Below are 15,105 nucleotides of genomic sequence, written 5' to 3'. Positions count from 1 at the left end.
ATTTCTCTCGAAACACGTAATATTGGAAAGCATCAGCGAGGAAAGAATAACACTGAAAATCCTTCACACAAGAGAACTGGCGAGACGACAGCAAAGACATTTCCTCCTGAGAACCGTAGTGTGATCATATTCAATTTACACCAGATAGCAGGGCTACACGGATGTAACGTGTGCGGTCTATGGAGACAGAAGAGGAGCAACACTCCCTGCTACTGTTCATCCAGCAGAATTAATAAAAGGAGCGTTACTCCAGGAGAATGAGATGAGGCAGTACTATTACACAGATTGTTATGTCAGTAGTGATAAATCCGCAGCGTCAGGAGTACGTTATTCCTGTATTACGGACTACATGTTTGCAGTTTTTAATATAACTTAATAAAGGCCATGTTTTTTTTCAACTATATATGTGTTTCACATGGACTAAGCAATCTGGATCCTGCGCACTTGGCGAGGTGAGCTGATGGATTTCCATTCAAAGTTATTGCTGTTCAACCATCATCCACGCTGCTCCCCAAATATGGGGGAAGGTATAGTACAAAGCACGCCATGGTGTCCCCAAGGATGGACGAGACCTCTTACTGAGGAACAAGAGTTCTCAAATGAAGGTTTCAGATGGTTTTTGGATTTCCCCTAGGTGTACCCATTCTCAAAGACAGGTGTGGGTCCCATTGATTTGCCCCTCATAAATCAATCTAGCGGATATGTTGTGCTATTTTCCCAAATGACAGACACCACTCTGGAAGACATTAACGGGGTCTGTCAAGAACAGTTCAAATCCGACAAACAACAATCCAGTAGAGCACTGTGGTCCTGTTCATACCAGAAGGTACAATGCTAGTATGTGTATAATATAAGGCCACTGACACACTGTGCAGAAAATCTGAAGTGTAATACAGTGCCGAAGTTTTCTGTGTGTAAACTAACCTGCCAATTCAATGGGGAAGTTACTTTCTGCATGAGATCCACAGGAATAAAGGCTGATGTGAATATGTCATGGATTGGCATCAAACTCTGCGAGCCTTAAAGGGGTTGTCCCCCGAAAAATATTCTACAGTTTTCAATCTAGCAGCTGGATCTGAATATTCTTGTAATTGCATGTAACTAAAAATTTTGCATAGCCACTGAGTTATCCAATAAATTGTATCTGTATAGCGCCACTTGCTGTTTTTTTCCTTTTCTTATTTCTTTGACCTGCTCACTGAGAAGGACGCACATGCTCAGTTTCATCCTTCATCTGCCTCCTGAGCTGTGATAGGGAGAGCATGGACACACCCCTGAGCTGCAGCAGAAAAGACACTCCCCCTTGAGCTGTCAGCTTGATATAAATCTAGCAGAGCAATGAATGTGGAGATCTCAGGATCCATGAGGTACAGGGCTGGTTCTAGCTTTGTTAGAAAGAGATTGTCATGTACTATATGATGTCTGATTTTCATTTTTTACATTAATCATGGGATAACACCTTTAACTTTAAATAAAAAATAAAAAAAGAATACTCACCTACCATGATCCCTTGCTTGCTCCAATGTCTCTGTACAACCCTGTGATGTTGCTGCAGCTGCCACATGGGAAAAGACGTCACCACAGGAGGCCTTTTTGTACAGAGATAGACAAAGGACCAAGCAAGGGAGCGAGAGAATAGCCGCTGATGTGCAGGTAACCTTAGACACGTACAGACGTAGTAACTCAAGGCAGGACATGTGGAGATGTGTAACTAGAAAAACAGTGACCTGACCACTCTGGGTTGTGGCAAGTGACTGTTTGAGCCATTGGTTGGGTAACAGGGGCAAATATTCATTTGTGATCATTACATGGTGTAGCAGTTCATCATGGTGAGGATTCTGGCCGGAGTTCAGATCTTCTTGAATACCTGCCCCTGACCGAACATATCCCCTCCAGGGAAGTGGCTGGCTGAATGGAAGGAAGGAAGGATAGAAACCATGACTTAGCATTGGAGAAGTGATGCCATTAAAGGGGTTGCTCCACCATGTTGTAATAGCTGGGAAGCTTCTAGGATGTCCACATTTCCTGTGGCTGTGCAGAGTACTCTGAGCAGGAATGGCACATAGACATGGCAAAACCTGTCCTAATGCCACGTGTACGCCAGTCTGACCAAATTTAATGCATAATTTCAACACCCACGGCTGTCAGCTCATCAAGTCAATGGTGCCACTACATCTAGAGGTGGCCAAAAAAAACACATGGCACACCTGTACAAGTGGCATCGTTTTTCCAGGGCAAACCGCTAAGAGTATGGGTCCCCAAATGGAAGGTTTCTAGCAATCTGAAGTATGCTAAGGCCACTTTCACACAGCTCCACGCTCATAAACTGGAGGTCACCCGACCATAGCCCCTCCACAGGTCCACAGTAAAGGTAAGGACAAGGGGTTCACCTACCTTGTTTAGCTTCCCAAGAGCAGATATGAGATCGGCCCACTCACTAGAGTACTCAAAGTTTTTCAGCGCCTTGTCCACAGCGGCCCCGTAGTTTCTGTACTTGGAGTCACTCAGTAACTCCACTTCTTCAGTGTTCATTCTCCCTCCACGTCCCACTAGAGACCAGCTCTGTGTGCAGCAGAAACCATCACCTGGAAATGGTACATAAAGCTGGAATATCACACCACAGATCGCCATCCACACGGACGTATGGCTAAAGGACAGAATGGAGTTCAGAACCAGGAATTCACACATTTATCAAAACTGGTGTAAAGTAAACTGGCTTTATCGCCCATAGCAACCAATCAGATTCCACCTGTCATTTTCCAAAGCAGCTCTGAAAAATGACAGGTGGAATCTGATTGGTTGCTACGGGCAACTAAACCAGTTTTCCTTTATAGTTTTGACAAACCTCCCCATAAAAAATTTCACCAATTAGAAAAAAAAGGCCAGAAGCAAAAAGACTTTTGGGGTCATTTATCAAACTGGTGCAAAGTAGAACTGGTTTAGTTGCCCATAACAACCAATCAGATTCCACCTTTTATTTTTCACAGCTCCTTTTGAAAATGAAAGATGGAATTATGCTGCAGTATTTTCTCCGGCCAAAATTCCGGAACACTTGCCGGAATTCTGGATCCGGCATTAATTTCCATTGAAATGTATTAATGCTGGATCCGGTACCAAGTGTTCCGGAAAACCGGATCCGGCTTCCCGGTCTGCATGCGCAGACCTTTAAAAATGAAAAAAAAAAAAATATATATATAAATACCGGATCCGTCTACAAATGATATCCGACGGATTTCCGGATCCGGCAACGGAACTGCCTGCCGGATCCTCACAATGCAAGTGAGAAAGTACCCTAAGCCAGTTCTACTTTACACCAGTTTGATAAATGACCCCATTTTACCATCTGGAGCTGCTGTTTTTACAGCAAAAAAAAAGTGCCAAAAAGTGTAAAACTGCCACTAAAAATACAGAAGTGCTGAAAATTCCAGAAAATAACACCCAGCTGTCAGTTCCTGCCTCTACTGTACAGTACACAGACCTGTGGTCAGCCAAGATCTCACAGCACCACGAGTGATGAAGAGGCTGTGAGGTCGGGTAAGAGGAGCAGTGTTTGGTCTTGGATATGCAACCATCACACACAGTGGGGGAGATTTACTAAAATGATGTAAAGGAAAACTGGCTTAGATTCCCACAGCAACCAATCAAATTCCACCTTTCATTTTCCAAAGGAGCTCCTAAAAATGAAAGGTGGAACCTGATTGGTTGCTATGGGCAACTACGCCAGTTCTATTTTACACCAGTTTGCTAAATCTCCCCCAGTGTGTTTCCCAGACTAAACATGCTTGTGTGAAACTGGCCATATACTGAGTCTTTTTCCCCTTACATCTTCAATAAGAATAATCAGGGTGACATAATCCATGTATTATGGAGGGACTCTACCTATACAGTTCTCTACGGTTACTAACATTACATTCTCTCACCATATACACCACAAAAATAGAGTAAAAAGAGCGCACCATATTTACTATGCGTTTCAGCCACTATTCTGCTCCCTCTGGCAGAAAAAGGACATCGCTAAGGCCTCTTTCACACGGGTGTGTCCGGATTAGGTCCGGATGCGTCCCAGTGCATTGTGGCAAACCCGCGCGAGTAGGAACGCAATTTCAGTCAGTTTTGACTGTGATTGCGTTCCGATGTTCAGTTTTTATCGCGTGGGTGCAATGTGTTTTGCACGCGCGTGATAAAAAACCGACTGTGGTACCCAGACCCGAACTTCTTCACAGAAGTTCAGGTTTGGGTTCAAGATTGTGTAGATTGTATTATTTTCCCTTATAACATGGTTATAAAGGGAAAATAATAGCATTCTGAATACAGAATGCATAGTACAATAGGGCTGGAGGGGTTAAAAAAATAATAATATATAATTTAACTCACCTTAATCCACTCATTCGCACAGCCGGCATCTCTTCTGTCTTCATCTGTGAGCAATAGGACCTTTGATGACGTCACTGCGTTCATCACATGGTCTATCACATGGTCCATCACCATGGTGATGGATCATGTGATGAGCGTAGTGACGTCATCAAAGGTCCTATTGCTCACAGATAAAGACAGAAGAGATGCCAGCTGTGCGAACGAGTGGATTAAGGTGAGTTAAATTATATATATTTTTTTAACCCCTCCAGCCCTATTGTACTAAGCATTCTGTATTCAGAATACTATTATTTTCCCTTATAACCATGTTATAAGGGAAATAATAAAGATCTGGTCCCCATCCCGATCGTGACCTAGCAACCGTGCGTGAAAATCGCACCGCATCTGCACTTGCTTGCGATTTTCACGCAACCCCATTCATTTCTATGGGGCCTGCGTTACGTGAAAAACGCACAAAGAGGAGCATGCTGCGATTTTCACGCAACGCACAAGTGATGCGTGAAAATCACCACTCGTGTGTACAGCCCCATAGAAATGAATGGGTCAGGATTCAGTGCGGGTGCAATGCGTTCAACTCACGCATCGCATCCGCGCGGAATACTCGCCCGTGTGAAAGGGGCCTAAGGCTACGTCTACACGACGACATTTGTCACACTAATGTCGCGCGACAATTTTTATAATGGCAGTCTATGGTGTCGCACTGCAACATGCAAAGACTGCAACGCAACAGTCGCAGAAAATCCATTCAAGATGGATTTTTCTGCGACTGTTGCGTCGCAGTCGCAGCATGTTGCAGTGTGACACCATAGACTGCCATTATAAAAATTGTCGCGCGACATTAGTGCAACAAAATGTCACGCGACAAATGTCGTCGTGTAGACGTAGCCTAAGAGGAGTTGTGTGTCCAAGAAACGTGCGACTTTGGCCCAAAACACTGGTGCAGCCGTACATCGGCCATGGGGGGAGAAATCTTGAGAAACTGGGCACAACTGACGGCACTTTTGTGAGCTATTCTAGGACAATCTAGATAAACCGCATACTTTAAAAAGTTATAAACATACAGATTGAGCTGTTTCAGTGATATCTGCTTCTGGGAAAGCTGGGTGACAACAATATGACCAGTACATATCTCCTACCCATGTACTGGACATTTGGGTAACCATATGACATCGGCTGACATGGCGGGATTGGGGCAGTTTCCTCATCCTGAGTGTACTACCGCTACACGACGCAGTAGACGCCTCGGAGCTGTCAGTCTCCACTCTGGGAGGCCTTGTGTGTGTACTGAAGCAGGTAATTACCACGTGAGTAACACCCATCATCCACAGGACCTATGCACACAATCTGGTTATTCAGGTTGTAGATAAGATGGTGACGGCAGGAGCACACCATCATTAGTAATCTCATACTGCCTGCAGCTCAAGAGGGGATTCTCTGATGGTTGTAAGCATGGGAGTCAAATTGTGACCGCCACCTCTAAAGAATATGGACACCTTTGTGTAAAAAAAATAAAAATAATATATATATATATTTTTTTTTACACTAATTAATTTTGTGCAGAAAATAATTTCTCCAATTGGTTGTATTTATCCATCTGTTTTCGTTCTACAGCCTGCTGTGCTTCCTATGCACAGCAGGCTGCTCTCAGCGAGTTTACAGAGAATATGTCATCTGACGGATTTTCTATAAGGCTACTTTCACACTAGCGTTTTTCTTTTCCGGCATAGAGTTCCGTCCTAGGGGGTCTATACCGGAAAAGAACTGATCAGGCATATCCCCATGCATTCTGAATAGAGAGTAATCCGTTCAGGATGCATCAGGATGTCTTCAGTTCAGTCTTTTTGACTGATCAGGAAGGAGATAATACTGCAGCATGCTGCCGTTTTATCTCCGGCCAAAAAAACTGAACACTTGATTGAATGCCGCATTTTTTTCCATAGGAATGCCGGATCCGTCCTTCCGCTCTGCGCATGCGCAGACCTTTAAAAATGTGAAAAATATATATAACAGATCCGTTTTTCCGGATGACACCGGAAAGAGGGATCCGGCATTTCAATGCATTTGTAAGACGGATCAGGAGCCTGATCCGTCTTACAAATGCCATCAGTTGACATACGTTTTGCCGGATACAGAACTGCTTGCCGGATCACTCTGCCGCAAGTGTGAAAATAGCCTAACTCCTCCTTTGAGCACACCGGAGCGTGCACTGTCTCCCTCTCCCTCCTCCTAGTCAGAAGCTGCCAGGACCGCCACACATGAAGCCCCGCCCCTCACGGACATCTCTCTCGCCAGGAGCAGCTCCAGAGACTGGACTAGACACTACTTTGTGGTTACAGGACCTGTGTGTGTGTGGGAGGAGTTAGGGGAACACAGGCTCCATGTAGGACTGCGCTGGTGGAGAATGCAGAGGTACTTTATGTATGGAAGGTGTGTATAAATCAGAGCTATGTCAGTGTGAGGCTACTTTCACACTGGCGTTTTGGCTTTCCGTTTGTGATCTGTTTTGGACCACTTGTGAGAGCCCTGAACGGATCTCAGAAACGGAAACCAAAACGCAAGTATGAAAGTAGCCTAAGGCCTCTTTCACATGGGCATCATGGATTTGGGCCGGATAAGATGCGGGTGCGTTGCGGGAAAATGCGCGATTTTTCCGCGCGAGTGCAAAACATTTTAATGCGTTTTGCACGCGCGTGAAAAAAATCGACCTGTTTGGTACCCAAACCCGAACTTCTTCACAGAAGTTTGGGTTAGGTGTTGTATAGAGTGTATTATTTTCCCTTATAACATGGTTATAACTTATAAGGGAAAATAATAGCATTCATAATACAGAATGCTTAGTACAATAGGGATGGAGGGGTTAAAAAATTTAACTCACCTTAATGTTTGCGCAGCCTGACTTCTCTTCTTTCTTCAGGACCTGGGTAAAGGACCTTTGATGACATCACTGCGCTCATCACATGATCCATCACCATGGTGATGGATCATGTGATGGACCATGTGATGAGCGCAGTGACGTCACCACAGGTCCTTTTCCTACTGCACAGCAAAGATGAAGACAGAAGAGAAGCCGGCTGCGCGAACAAGTGGATTAAGGTGAGTTAAATTATTTTTTTTAACCCCTCCAGCGCTATTGTACTATGCATTCTGTATTAAGAATGCTATTATTTTCCCATATAACCATGTTATAAGGGAAAATAATAATGATCAGGTCTCCATCCCGATAGTCTCCTAGCAACCGTGCGTGAAAATCGCACCGCATCCGCACTTGCTTGCGATTTTCACACAGCTCCATTCACTTCTATGGGGCCTGCGTTGCGTGAAAAACGCACAAAATAGAGCTTGCTGCGATTTTCACGCAACGCACAAGTGATGCGTGAAAATCACCGCTCATGTGCACAGCCCCATAGAAATGAATGGGTCCAGATTCAGTGCAGGTGCAATGCGTTCACCTCACGTATTGCACCCGCGCGAAAATCTCGCCCGTGTGAAAGAGGCCTTCGGATCCGTTATCAGTCATGGCTATGTTACAGATAATACAACCGGATCCGTTCATGACTGATGCATGCGGTTGTATTATTGTAACGGAAACGTTTTTCCAGATCCATGACGGATCCGTAAAAACCGCTAGTGTGAAAGTAGCCTAATACTTTATACTGATGTGAACGCGCCCTTAAAGCGCTAATACAAAATAACGTAGCTATTTATCATTTCCAATTAGCAAGCATGTAACACCTGACAGAAGCTGTATTTGGGCAAAAAAAAAAAAAATAGTATGAAACCACGTGATATCACCACGTAGCCCAAGACTAAACGGCGTTGTGTGTCGAACAACAGCAAGGTTCAGAAATTCTGTGCGACCAATCGCAACAACGCTTGTCATGTAGCCCCAGCCTAAAGGTCCTTTTATACAGACAGATAAACTGCGTTACGAGCACCAATCAAGGATATAGCAAGTCAAATGGCACTCACTTAAAGGGGCAGTCCATTTTTCTCCTATTCACAGGAGATGGGATAACTAACTGATCGCTTGGGGTGTGACCACTGGAACCCCCAATGATCCAGAGAACGGGAGTCCCGTGTTCCTGTCCCGAACCCAGCATGCGCCCTGGAGAAACAGCGCTCCTAAAGAGATCCTAAAAAGATGAGGACCCGTCACCAGGGGAGCATGCTATAGAGCAGGAGGAGCTGAGCAGATAGATGTGTAGTTTTATAGGAAACATTTCAGTAAGGCCTCATGCACACAAAACACGGATGGCGTCCATGTGTGTTCCGCAATTTGTGGAACGGCACAGACAGCCTTTGATATAACTGCCTATTCTTGTCCGCAAAATGGACAAATTATATTTTTTTGGCGGAGCACGGAACGGAGCAATTGAGTGCTGTCCGCATCTTTTGCAGCCCCATTGAAGTGAATGTAGGTTTTTTGGCAGTGTTTTTTTTTTTTGCCTTTTTGCAATGTTTTTTTGGGGTAAAAAACGCCAGCTCCAGATGTTAGCTGAAGGTCAGCCTACAGCAGGGCATGGTGGGAGTTGTAGTTTTCCAACAGCTGGAGGGCCGCAGGTTGGCCAGCCCTGGTCTATGGGACACAACCCTTCTTCCGTTACTGGCTTCTTGTCACACTGGGGGTCATTTATCTGGTCTTTATTTCCCCTGCGCTGTCAGGGGATGCGCCAAATCTATGGTGAGGCCTCAACAGAAACCAGACCCATTCTCCGCTGGTCCGTGCGCCTGGATTTCCAACACTACTTATTCCTGGAAACTGGCATAAGTATTAGTGAATTGGCCAGGGCTCTAGTCACATCTCAGTGGTGAGGAAGTGTTAGAAATGTCGCACAGGCGATTACAAAGTCACAAAACAGGGTCTGGCAACGTTCTTTTTTTTTTTTGTAAAAACCACTGAAAGACCGCCAGAAAAAGGCAGTGGTCAGGAAACCACCAGGCAGACTAATGGATGCCAAGGCATAAGTAGTGTCAGTCACAGGGCTGGCCCGCCCACTGGACTCCTAAGCACAGAAGGACTACATACCAGGCCCACCGCATGGACAACGAGAATGTAGTGGATCGGTCAGGACTCCGGGACATCACCGGGGTGACTGCTGCCAGGACTCGGGATCGCCCCCTCTGACACCCGGCAGATCCCCCCTAACCTGCCAGGAAACCTGTCTGAACCGGGCACCGCGCCATCGTATAGATAAGGTTATCTCTAGGGGAGACTGGCCAAATTTTCACCCCGTCTGTGCCCCCAGGACCAGCCAAGCACCATACACTATATATACCCCACCCCCACCAAAAATGAGAAAAATAATAAGAGCGGAGGACATGCCCCTTGGTGCCGGGTACAGGGCCACGCGCCCCAATCACCCCTCTATACACACAGGCCCCAGATCTCCCATCAGGGACCAGTAATCCCAGTCCCCGGCTTATAATGGGGTGACACACGTCTGGATGTGGCATGGCACCTGCTGCAGCCAGGGCCGTCCTCCCCGGGGTGAGATTCCACCACCACACCCCCTGGAGCATCCCCCGGGTCCCTGTGACCTCCACCCCAGCATCACAAGGCTCTCACCTGAGCAGAGCGGCGCCGCTGGCTGCCCGGCTGACAGCTCCCGGCATGCACTGGGAATCCTGAGCAGAGAGGGAGGCCGCGGAGATGAGTGACGTCAGCAGAGTGCGACAGGAAGTACAGTGCATGTCTTTACCTGTGATCAAAGCTGCCATGTTTGAGGCTGGAGCAGTGCCAGTACATGGGTGTTAGTGGCGCTGCCTCTGGTCATTCTTACTGTGTCAGCGTAGAAGCCTGCCCCACAGTAACAGCATGTGCAGCACTGGAGACCTGTGAGCTGTAGATAGGCGGCGCTGTAGAGCAGAGTGGTTACCGGTGCAGCGACTACTGCACGTAGGTAGCGCAATATAGAAAGCGGCATTGTGTGAACATGGGCTGTAACCTGCGGCTGGAGATCAGGAGGAGCATGCAGAGCGCCATTCTTATTTTGAGGTAAAGGTGGCATTTAATGTTCTCTCAAAAGGCAGGGCTATAGACCAGCTGAGCACTGTGTCTGTACAGGCTCCCAGGCCAATGACAGTACCACTTGTCAGGTATCATGGGTTTCTGAGGTCCTGCGCCCCCGGGTCAGTCGCTCCCAGAGGTCCTGCTCACCCGGGTCAGTCGCTCCCAGAGGTCCTGCGCCCCCGGGTCAGTCGCTCCCAGAGGTCCTGCGCCCCCGGGTCAGTCGCTCCCAGAGGTCCTGCGCCCCCGGGTCAGTCGCTCCCAGAGGTCCTGCGCCCCCGGGTCAGTCGCTCCCAGAGGTCCTGCGCCCCCGGGTCAGTCGCTCCCAGAGGTCCTGCGCCCCCGGGTCAGTCGCTCCCAGAGGTCCTGCGCCCCCGGGTCAGTCGCTCCCAGAGGTCCTGCGCCCCCGGGTCAGTCGCTCCCAGAGGTCCTGCGCCCCCGGGTCAGTCGCTCCCAGAGGTCCTGCGCCCCCGGGTCAGTCGCTCCCAGAGGTCCTGCGCCCCCGGGTCAGTCGCTCCCAGAGGTCCTGCGCCCCCGGGGCAGTCGCTCCCAGAGGTCCTGCGCCCCCGGGTCAGTCGCTCCCAGAGGTCCTGCGCCCCCGGGTCAGTCGCTCCCAGAGGTCCTGCGCCCCCGGGTCAGTCGCTCCCAGAGGTCCTGCGCCCCCGGGTCAGTCGCTCCCAGAGGTCCTGCGCCCCCGGGTCAGTCGCTCCCAGAGGTCCTGCGCCCCCGGGTCAGTCGCTCCCAGAGGTCCTGCGCCCCCGGGGCAGTCGCTCCCAGAGGTCCTGCGCCCCCGGGTCAGTCGCTCCCAGAGGTCCTGCGCCCCCGGGTCAGTCGCTCCCAGAGGTCCTGCGCCCCCGGGTCAGTCGCTCCCAGAGGTCCTGCGCCCCCGGGTCAGTCGCTCCCAGAGGTCCTGCGCCCCCGGGTCAGTCGCTCCCAGAGGTCCTGCGCCCCCGGGTCAGTCGCTCCCAGAGGTCCTGCGCCCCCGGGTCAGTCGCTCCCAGAGGTCCTGCGCCCCCGGGTCAGTCGCTCCCAGAGGTCCTGCGCCCCCGGGTCAGTCGCTCCCAGAGGTCCTGCGCCCCCGGGTCAGTCGCTCCCAGAGGTCCTGCGCCCCCGGGTCAGTCGCTCCCAGAGGTCCTGCGCCCCCGGGTCAGTCGCTCCCAGAGGTCCTGCGCCCCCGGGTCAGTCGCTCCCAGAGGTCCTGCGCCCCCGGGTCAGTCGCTCCCAGAGGTCCTGCGCCCCCGGGTCAGTCGCTCCCAGAGGTCCTGCGCCCCCGGGTCAGTCGCTCCCAGAGGTCCTGCGATGTATTTATGAATGAAATATTCTTTAATTATAATGCTCCATTTTTTATTTTATCTTTCATTTAAGTGGCCTGGAAGGCAAAAGATTTCCAATTGACATTTCGGTGTGCCAGTCGTCCTTACAAATCCAGTCTCCTGATAACAGCGAGGAGTACCTTTTACCCAAGGAGGTCAAGCTGGTTCCCTCCACATGCAGATACGTAGAGCACGTCTCTGGGGAAGGACTGCATATGCGGCTAAAGGCCCAGGCTGTGGGCTCTGCAGGTACTGCTATAAAGTAGGACACGTTTATACATTTAGGGGGGGGGGGGGGGCTTTATTGGGCACAGACCAAGGTAGCTCTATAAACTAAGGCTTGTTTCATACTGCCGACAGCCTGTTCTGGAAAAAACACAGCATGCCGGCTGATTCTCGGCATATTTGCCAGATTACCGCTGGACCCCATAGTTAATGGGGCTGGACAGCGTTCTGGTTGCATCTGACGGCAGGCTGCTCCCGCTCTGAACAGCCTGCCAGACATTATTATAGGTTATCGTTTTTGTAACTGAATTTTCTTAAAAAGTCTTTAACATTTGGCTTCTGCACCTTCCATGTATCGCAGTACCTAGCAGGCTGCAGAATGCGTTCTCAGTCAAATCCTCCTGACAGGCTCTCTGTCGGATTTCTGTAGCCCCTCTGTAGGCAGACATATTTATAACCAAAGAAAATAAAGTCAAGTCAAACAGGATGTCAGCTGTGTGAAGGTGCAGGAAAGCAGAGAGAAGGACTGGAGACTGAGTTGTCAGAGAACTTGTTTGACGGATTTGACAGTGAATGCATTCTGCAGCTTGCCATGCACTGTGATACATAGAAGCTGCGGAAGCCAGTTAAAACATTTATGTGAATGTTTTATATTTAGCCACAATTGCATGTATTTCAGTAAAATAAATGTCATTTTTGTTTGCCCTCATGCAGGGCCGTGTTTCATGAGTGGTGAAGACCTGGGACAATGGAGGATGAAGCAGACACCAAGCTATGGAATTATGTCCTTGATGACAAGAATGGATGTCACAAGCTCCTTCAGCCTTAAAGGCTAGGGATACCTTGGGGCTGAAGGAGCTTGTGACATCCATTCTTGTCATCAAGGACATAATTCCACAGCTTGGTGTCTGCTTAATCCTCCATTGTCCCAGGTCTTTACCACTCATGAAACACGGCCCTGCATGAGGGCAAACAAAAGTGACAGGAGCACGTCGTGGAACAGAAAAGAGCAAATAGTGCTAGAACAGACAGAGCAAACCAACTTAACAGGCAGGAGCGTAGCCCGGATACATTACGTCAGAAAGGCCAGAGCACTAGACACTACGCAGAGAGATGGGGCCATCTTTCTAATCTGACGTTAAAGAGGATCCACAACCCTCGAAACTGCCTGTTAAATATACAAACACAATGCCTAAAAAAGTCATTCTTAGTTGTGACTTCTCAGGTAATGCTTTACGTAATTGATCACCCAGTTGAGGGCAGGAAGTGATACCTCAAAGGGAATAGGTCACCAGTTATATGCTTCCCTATCTGGTGACAGAGACCCTAGTTAACCTCTTAAAGGGGTTGTCTCACTTCAGTAAGTTGCATTTATTATATAGAGAAAGTTAATACAAGGCACTTACTAATGTATTGTTATTATCCATATTGCTTCCTTTGCTGGCTGGATTCATTTTTCCATCACATTATACACATGGTTACAGACCACCCTGCAATCCATCAGCGGTGGTCGTGCTTGCACAATATAGGAAAAAACACCAGCCTATGTGCACTCCCACGATCACAGCCATCAGAGAGGCTGATGCTTTTTCCTAGTAATTAGTAAGTGGCTTGTATTAAATTCTCTACATGATAAATGCAACTTACTGAAGTGAGACAACCCCTTTAAGGACCTGGCCATTTTTATTTTTTGCGTCCCGCTTTCCAAGAGCCATACTAGCGCCGGACGCCGCACCATACACCACTTGTGTGGTCACATCCCGCAGCCTTTATTTATATATGTGACGTCTACAGGCTCCTGATGATACATCTGTGTTGGAACGCGTTGAGCCTTTATATTTATCACTTGCTGCGCCGGTGCTCTTATACGGCGCCTCGGTGCGCCTTCTTGATACCTATGGGGCGTCAGAGTGCATTGTAGCTTTCAGTATTTGCTGCAGTGTGATCCATGTGTCTGCTCCATCACCGGTGGATGATTGACCTCTTTCTTCCTTTACTGTATATTGGTTAAAAGTTGCCACTCTGCAGCAGGGAGTGGGGAGAGCCAGAAGCTCATGAAGAAGCAGTGATTATCCAAAGTCTAAAACCTCTTGAAGTTTATAAGCTTTGCTCGTTAGGTTTAGGAAAGACTTTTATACAAATAATCTGTATACAGTATCTTTCCTTGAATTGGTGGATTAGATAGTTGGTTGGTTTTCTTCTCGGTGCAGCAGGTTTCTGTGATTAATGTGCTTTACACAAATAGATTTTTTATTGAATTGCTAAGCCCAGGAGTCGGACCCCCTCCAGTCTCTTATTAATGACCTGTCCTCGAATAGCTCATCAATATTAAACCACTACACAACCCCTTTAAGGATCTACAGAGGTTAGAATCAAATGGAACCAGAGACGCACTATATGGACAGATGTAAAGTGTAGAAGTCCCAATACATCTACAGGATCTTTTATGATCATCTATTTTAAATATGTTAATAGGGAGTTGGTCAACCTTTGCTGCCGATCTTCTGGGAAGGCTGTCTACAAGATTTTGGAGTGTGTCTATGGGAGTTTATGCCCATTCTTCCAGATGAACATTTATGAGGTCAGACCCTGACCCTGGACAGGAGGGCCTTGCTCACAATCTCCATTCTGGTTAATTCTAACAGTTTTTGATGGGGTTGAGGTCAGGGCTCTGTGGAGGACAGTCCAGTTCTTCTACATCAAACTCAGCTGTACGCAGTCCCGCAGTTGCTGCAACGCAGCCCCATTCCAAACCACTTTTGGTCCCCACTGGGCTGAAGTGGCTTGCTGTCATGACCAAAAATTGGGCTCAGCTGTCACATGTGTAGAATGGCACATCAATAGCTTGTCACTAGTAGTGACATGCTGTTCTTGCACATACTGTATGACCACTAAGGCCAGCGATTGGTCCGCAACGGTCATCAGACCAAGCTAATTCAGTTCGGCCGGGACCAGAAGTGATCGGCAACAGGGCTGCGGTGCAGGTGAGGTGTGTGTTTTTTTTTTAGTTGGCCACAGGTTATTACCTATGGGTTTGTCTGCTCCTAGGCAGGTAACCCCTTTGAATAGCGTGTTTCACAGTGCCATATGACTATACTGCAAAGAAGGCAGTTTGGGGGTCATTTATCAAACTGGTGTAAAGTAGAACTGGCTTAGTTGCCCATAGCAACCAATCAGATTCAATGT

The 15,105-nt window shown here is 48.1% G+C and overlaps 2 protein-coding genes across 4 annotated transcripts in view; one reads left to right on the top strand and one right to left on the bottom strand.

The window, feature by feature from the left end:
* Positions 1–10,009, bottom strand: part of DOP1A (DOP1 leucine zipper like protein A) — a 102,498-nt gene extending 92,489 nt beyond the window's left edge. For both annotated transcript variants that reach the window (XM_040428696.1, XM_040428697.1), the window contains exons 1-2: positions 9,941–10,009; positions 2,395–2,585 (exon numbers count right to left, since the gene is read on the bottom strand). In XM_040428696.1, coding sequence (XP_040284630.1) covers positions 2,395–2,532 — 138 coding nt within the window. In that variant the 5' untranslated portion in view covers positions 2,533–2,585; positions 9,941–10,009. The remainder of the gene's footprint in view (positions 1–2,394; positions 2,586–9,940) is intronic.
* Positions 10,010–10,159: 150 nt separating this feature from the next.
* UBE3D (ubiquitin protein ligase E3D) overlaps positions 10,160–15,105 on the top strand; it is a 216,152-nt gene continuing 211,206 nt past the window's right edge. The window contains exons 1-2 of one of the 2 annotated variants that reach the window (XM_040428694.1): positions 10,160–10,369; positions 11,747–11,943. In XM_040428694.1, the coding sequence (XP_040284628.1) occupies positions 10,308–10,369; positions 11,747–11,943 (259 nt within the window). In that variant the 5' untranslated portion in view covers positions 10,160–10,307. The remainder of the gene's footprint in view (positions 10,370–11,746; positions 11,944–15,105) is intronic. The other variant, XM_040428695.1, reaches the window with a different exon arrangement.

This window comes from Bufo bufo, chromosome 4 (genome assembly GCF_905171765.1).
Source record: "Bufo bufo chromosome 4, aBufBuf1.1, whole genome shotgun sequence".
NCBI classification, from domain to species: Eukaryota; Metazoa; Chordata; class Amphibia; order Anura; family Bufonidae; genus Bufo; species Bufo bufo.
This window is presented reverse-complemented; position numbering and strand designations above follow the sequence as displayed.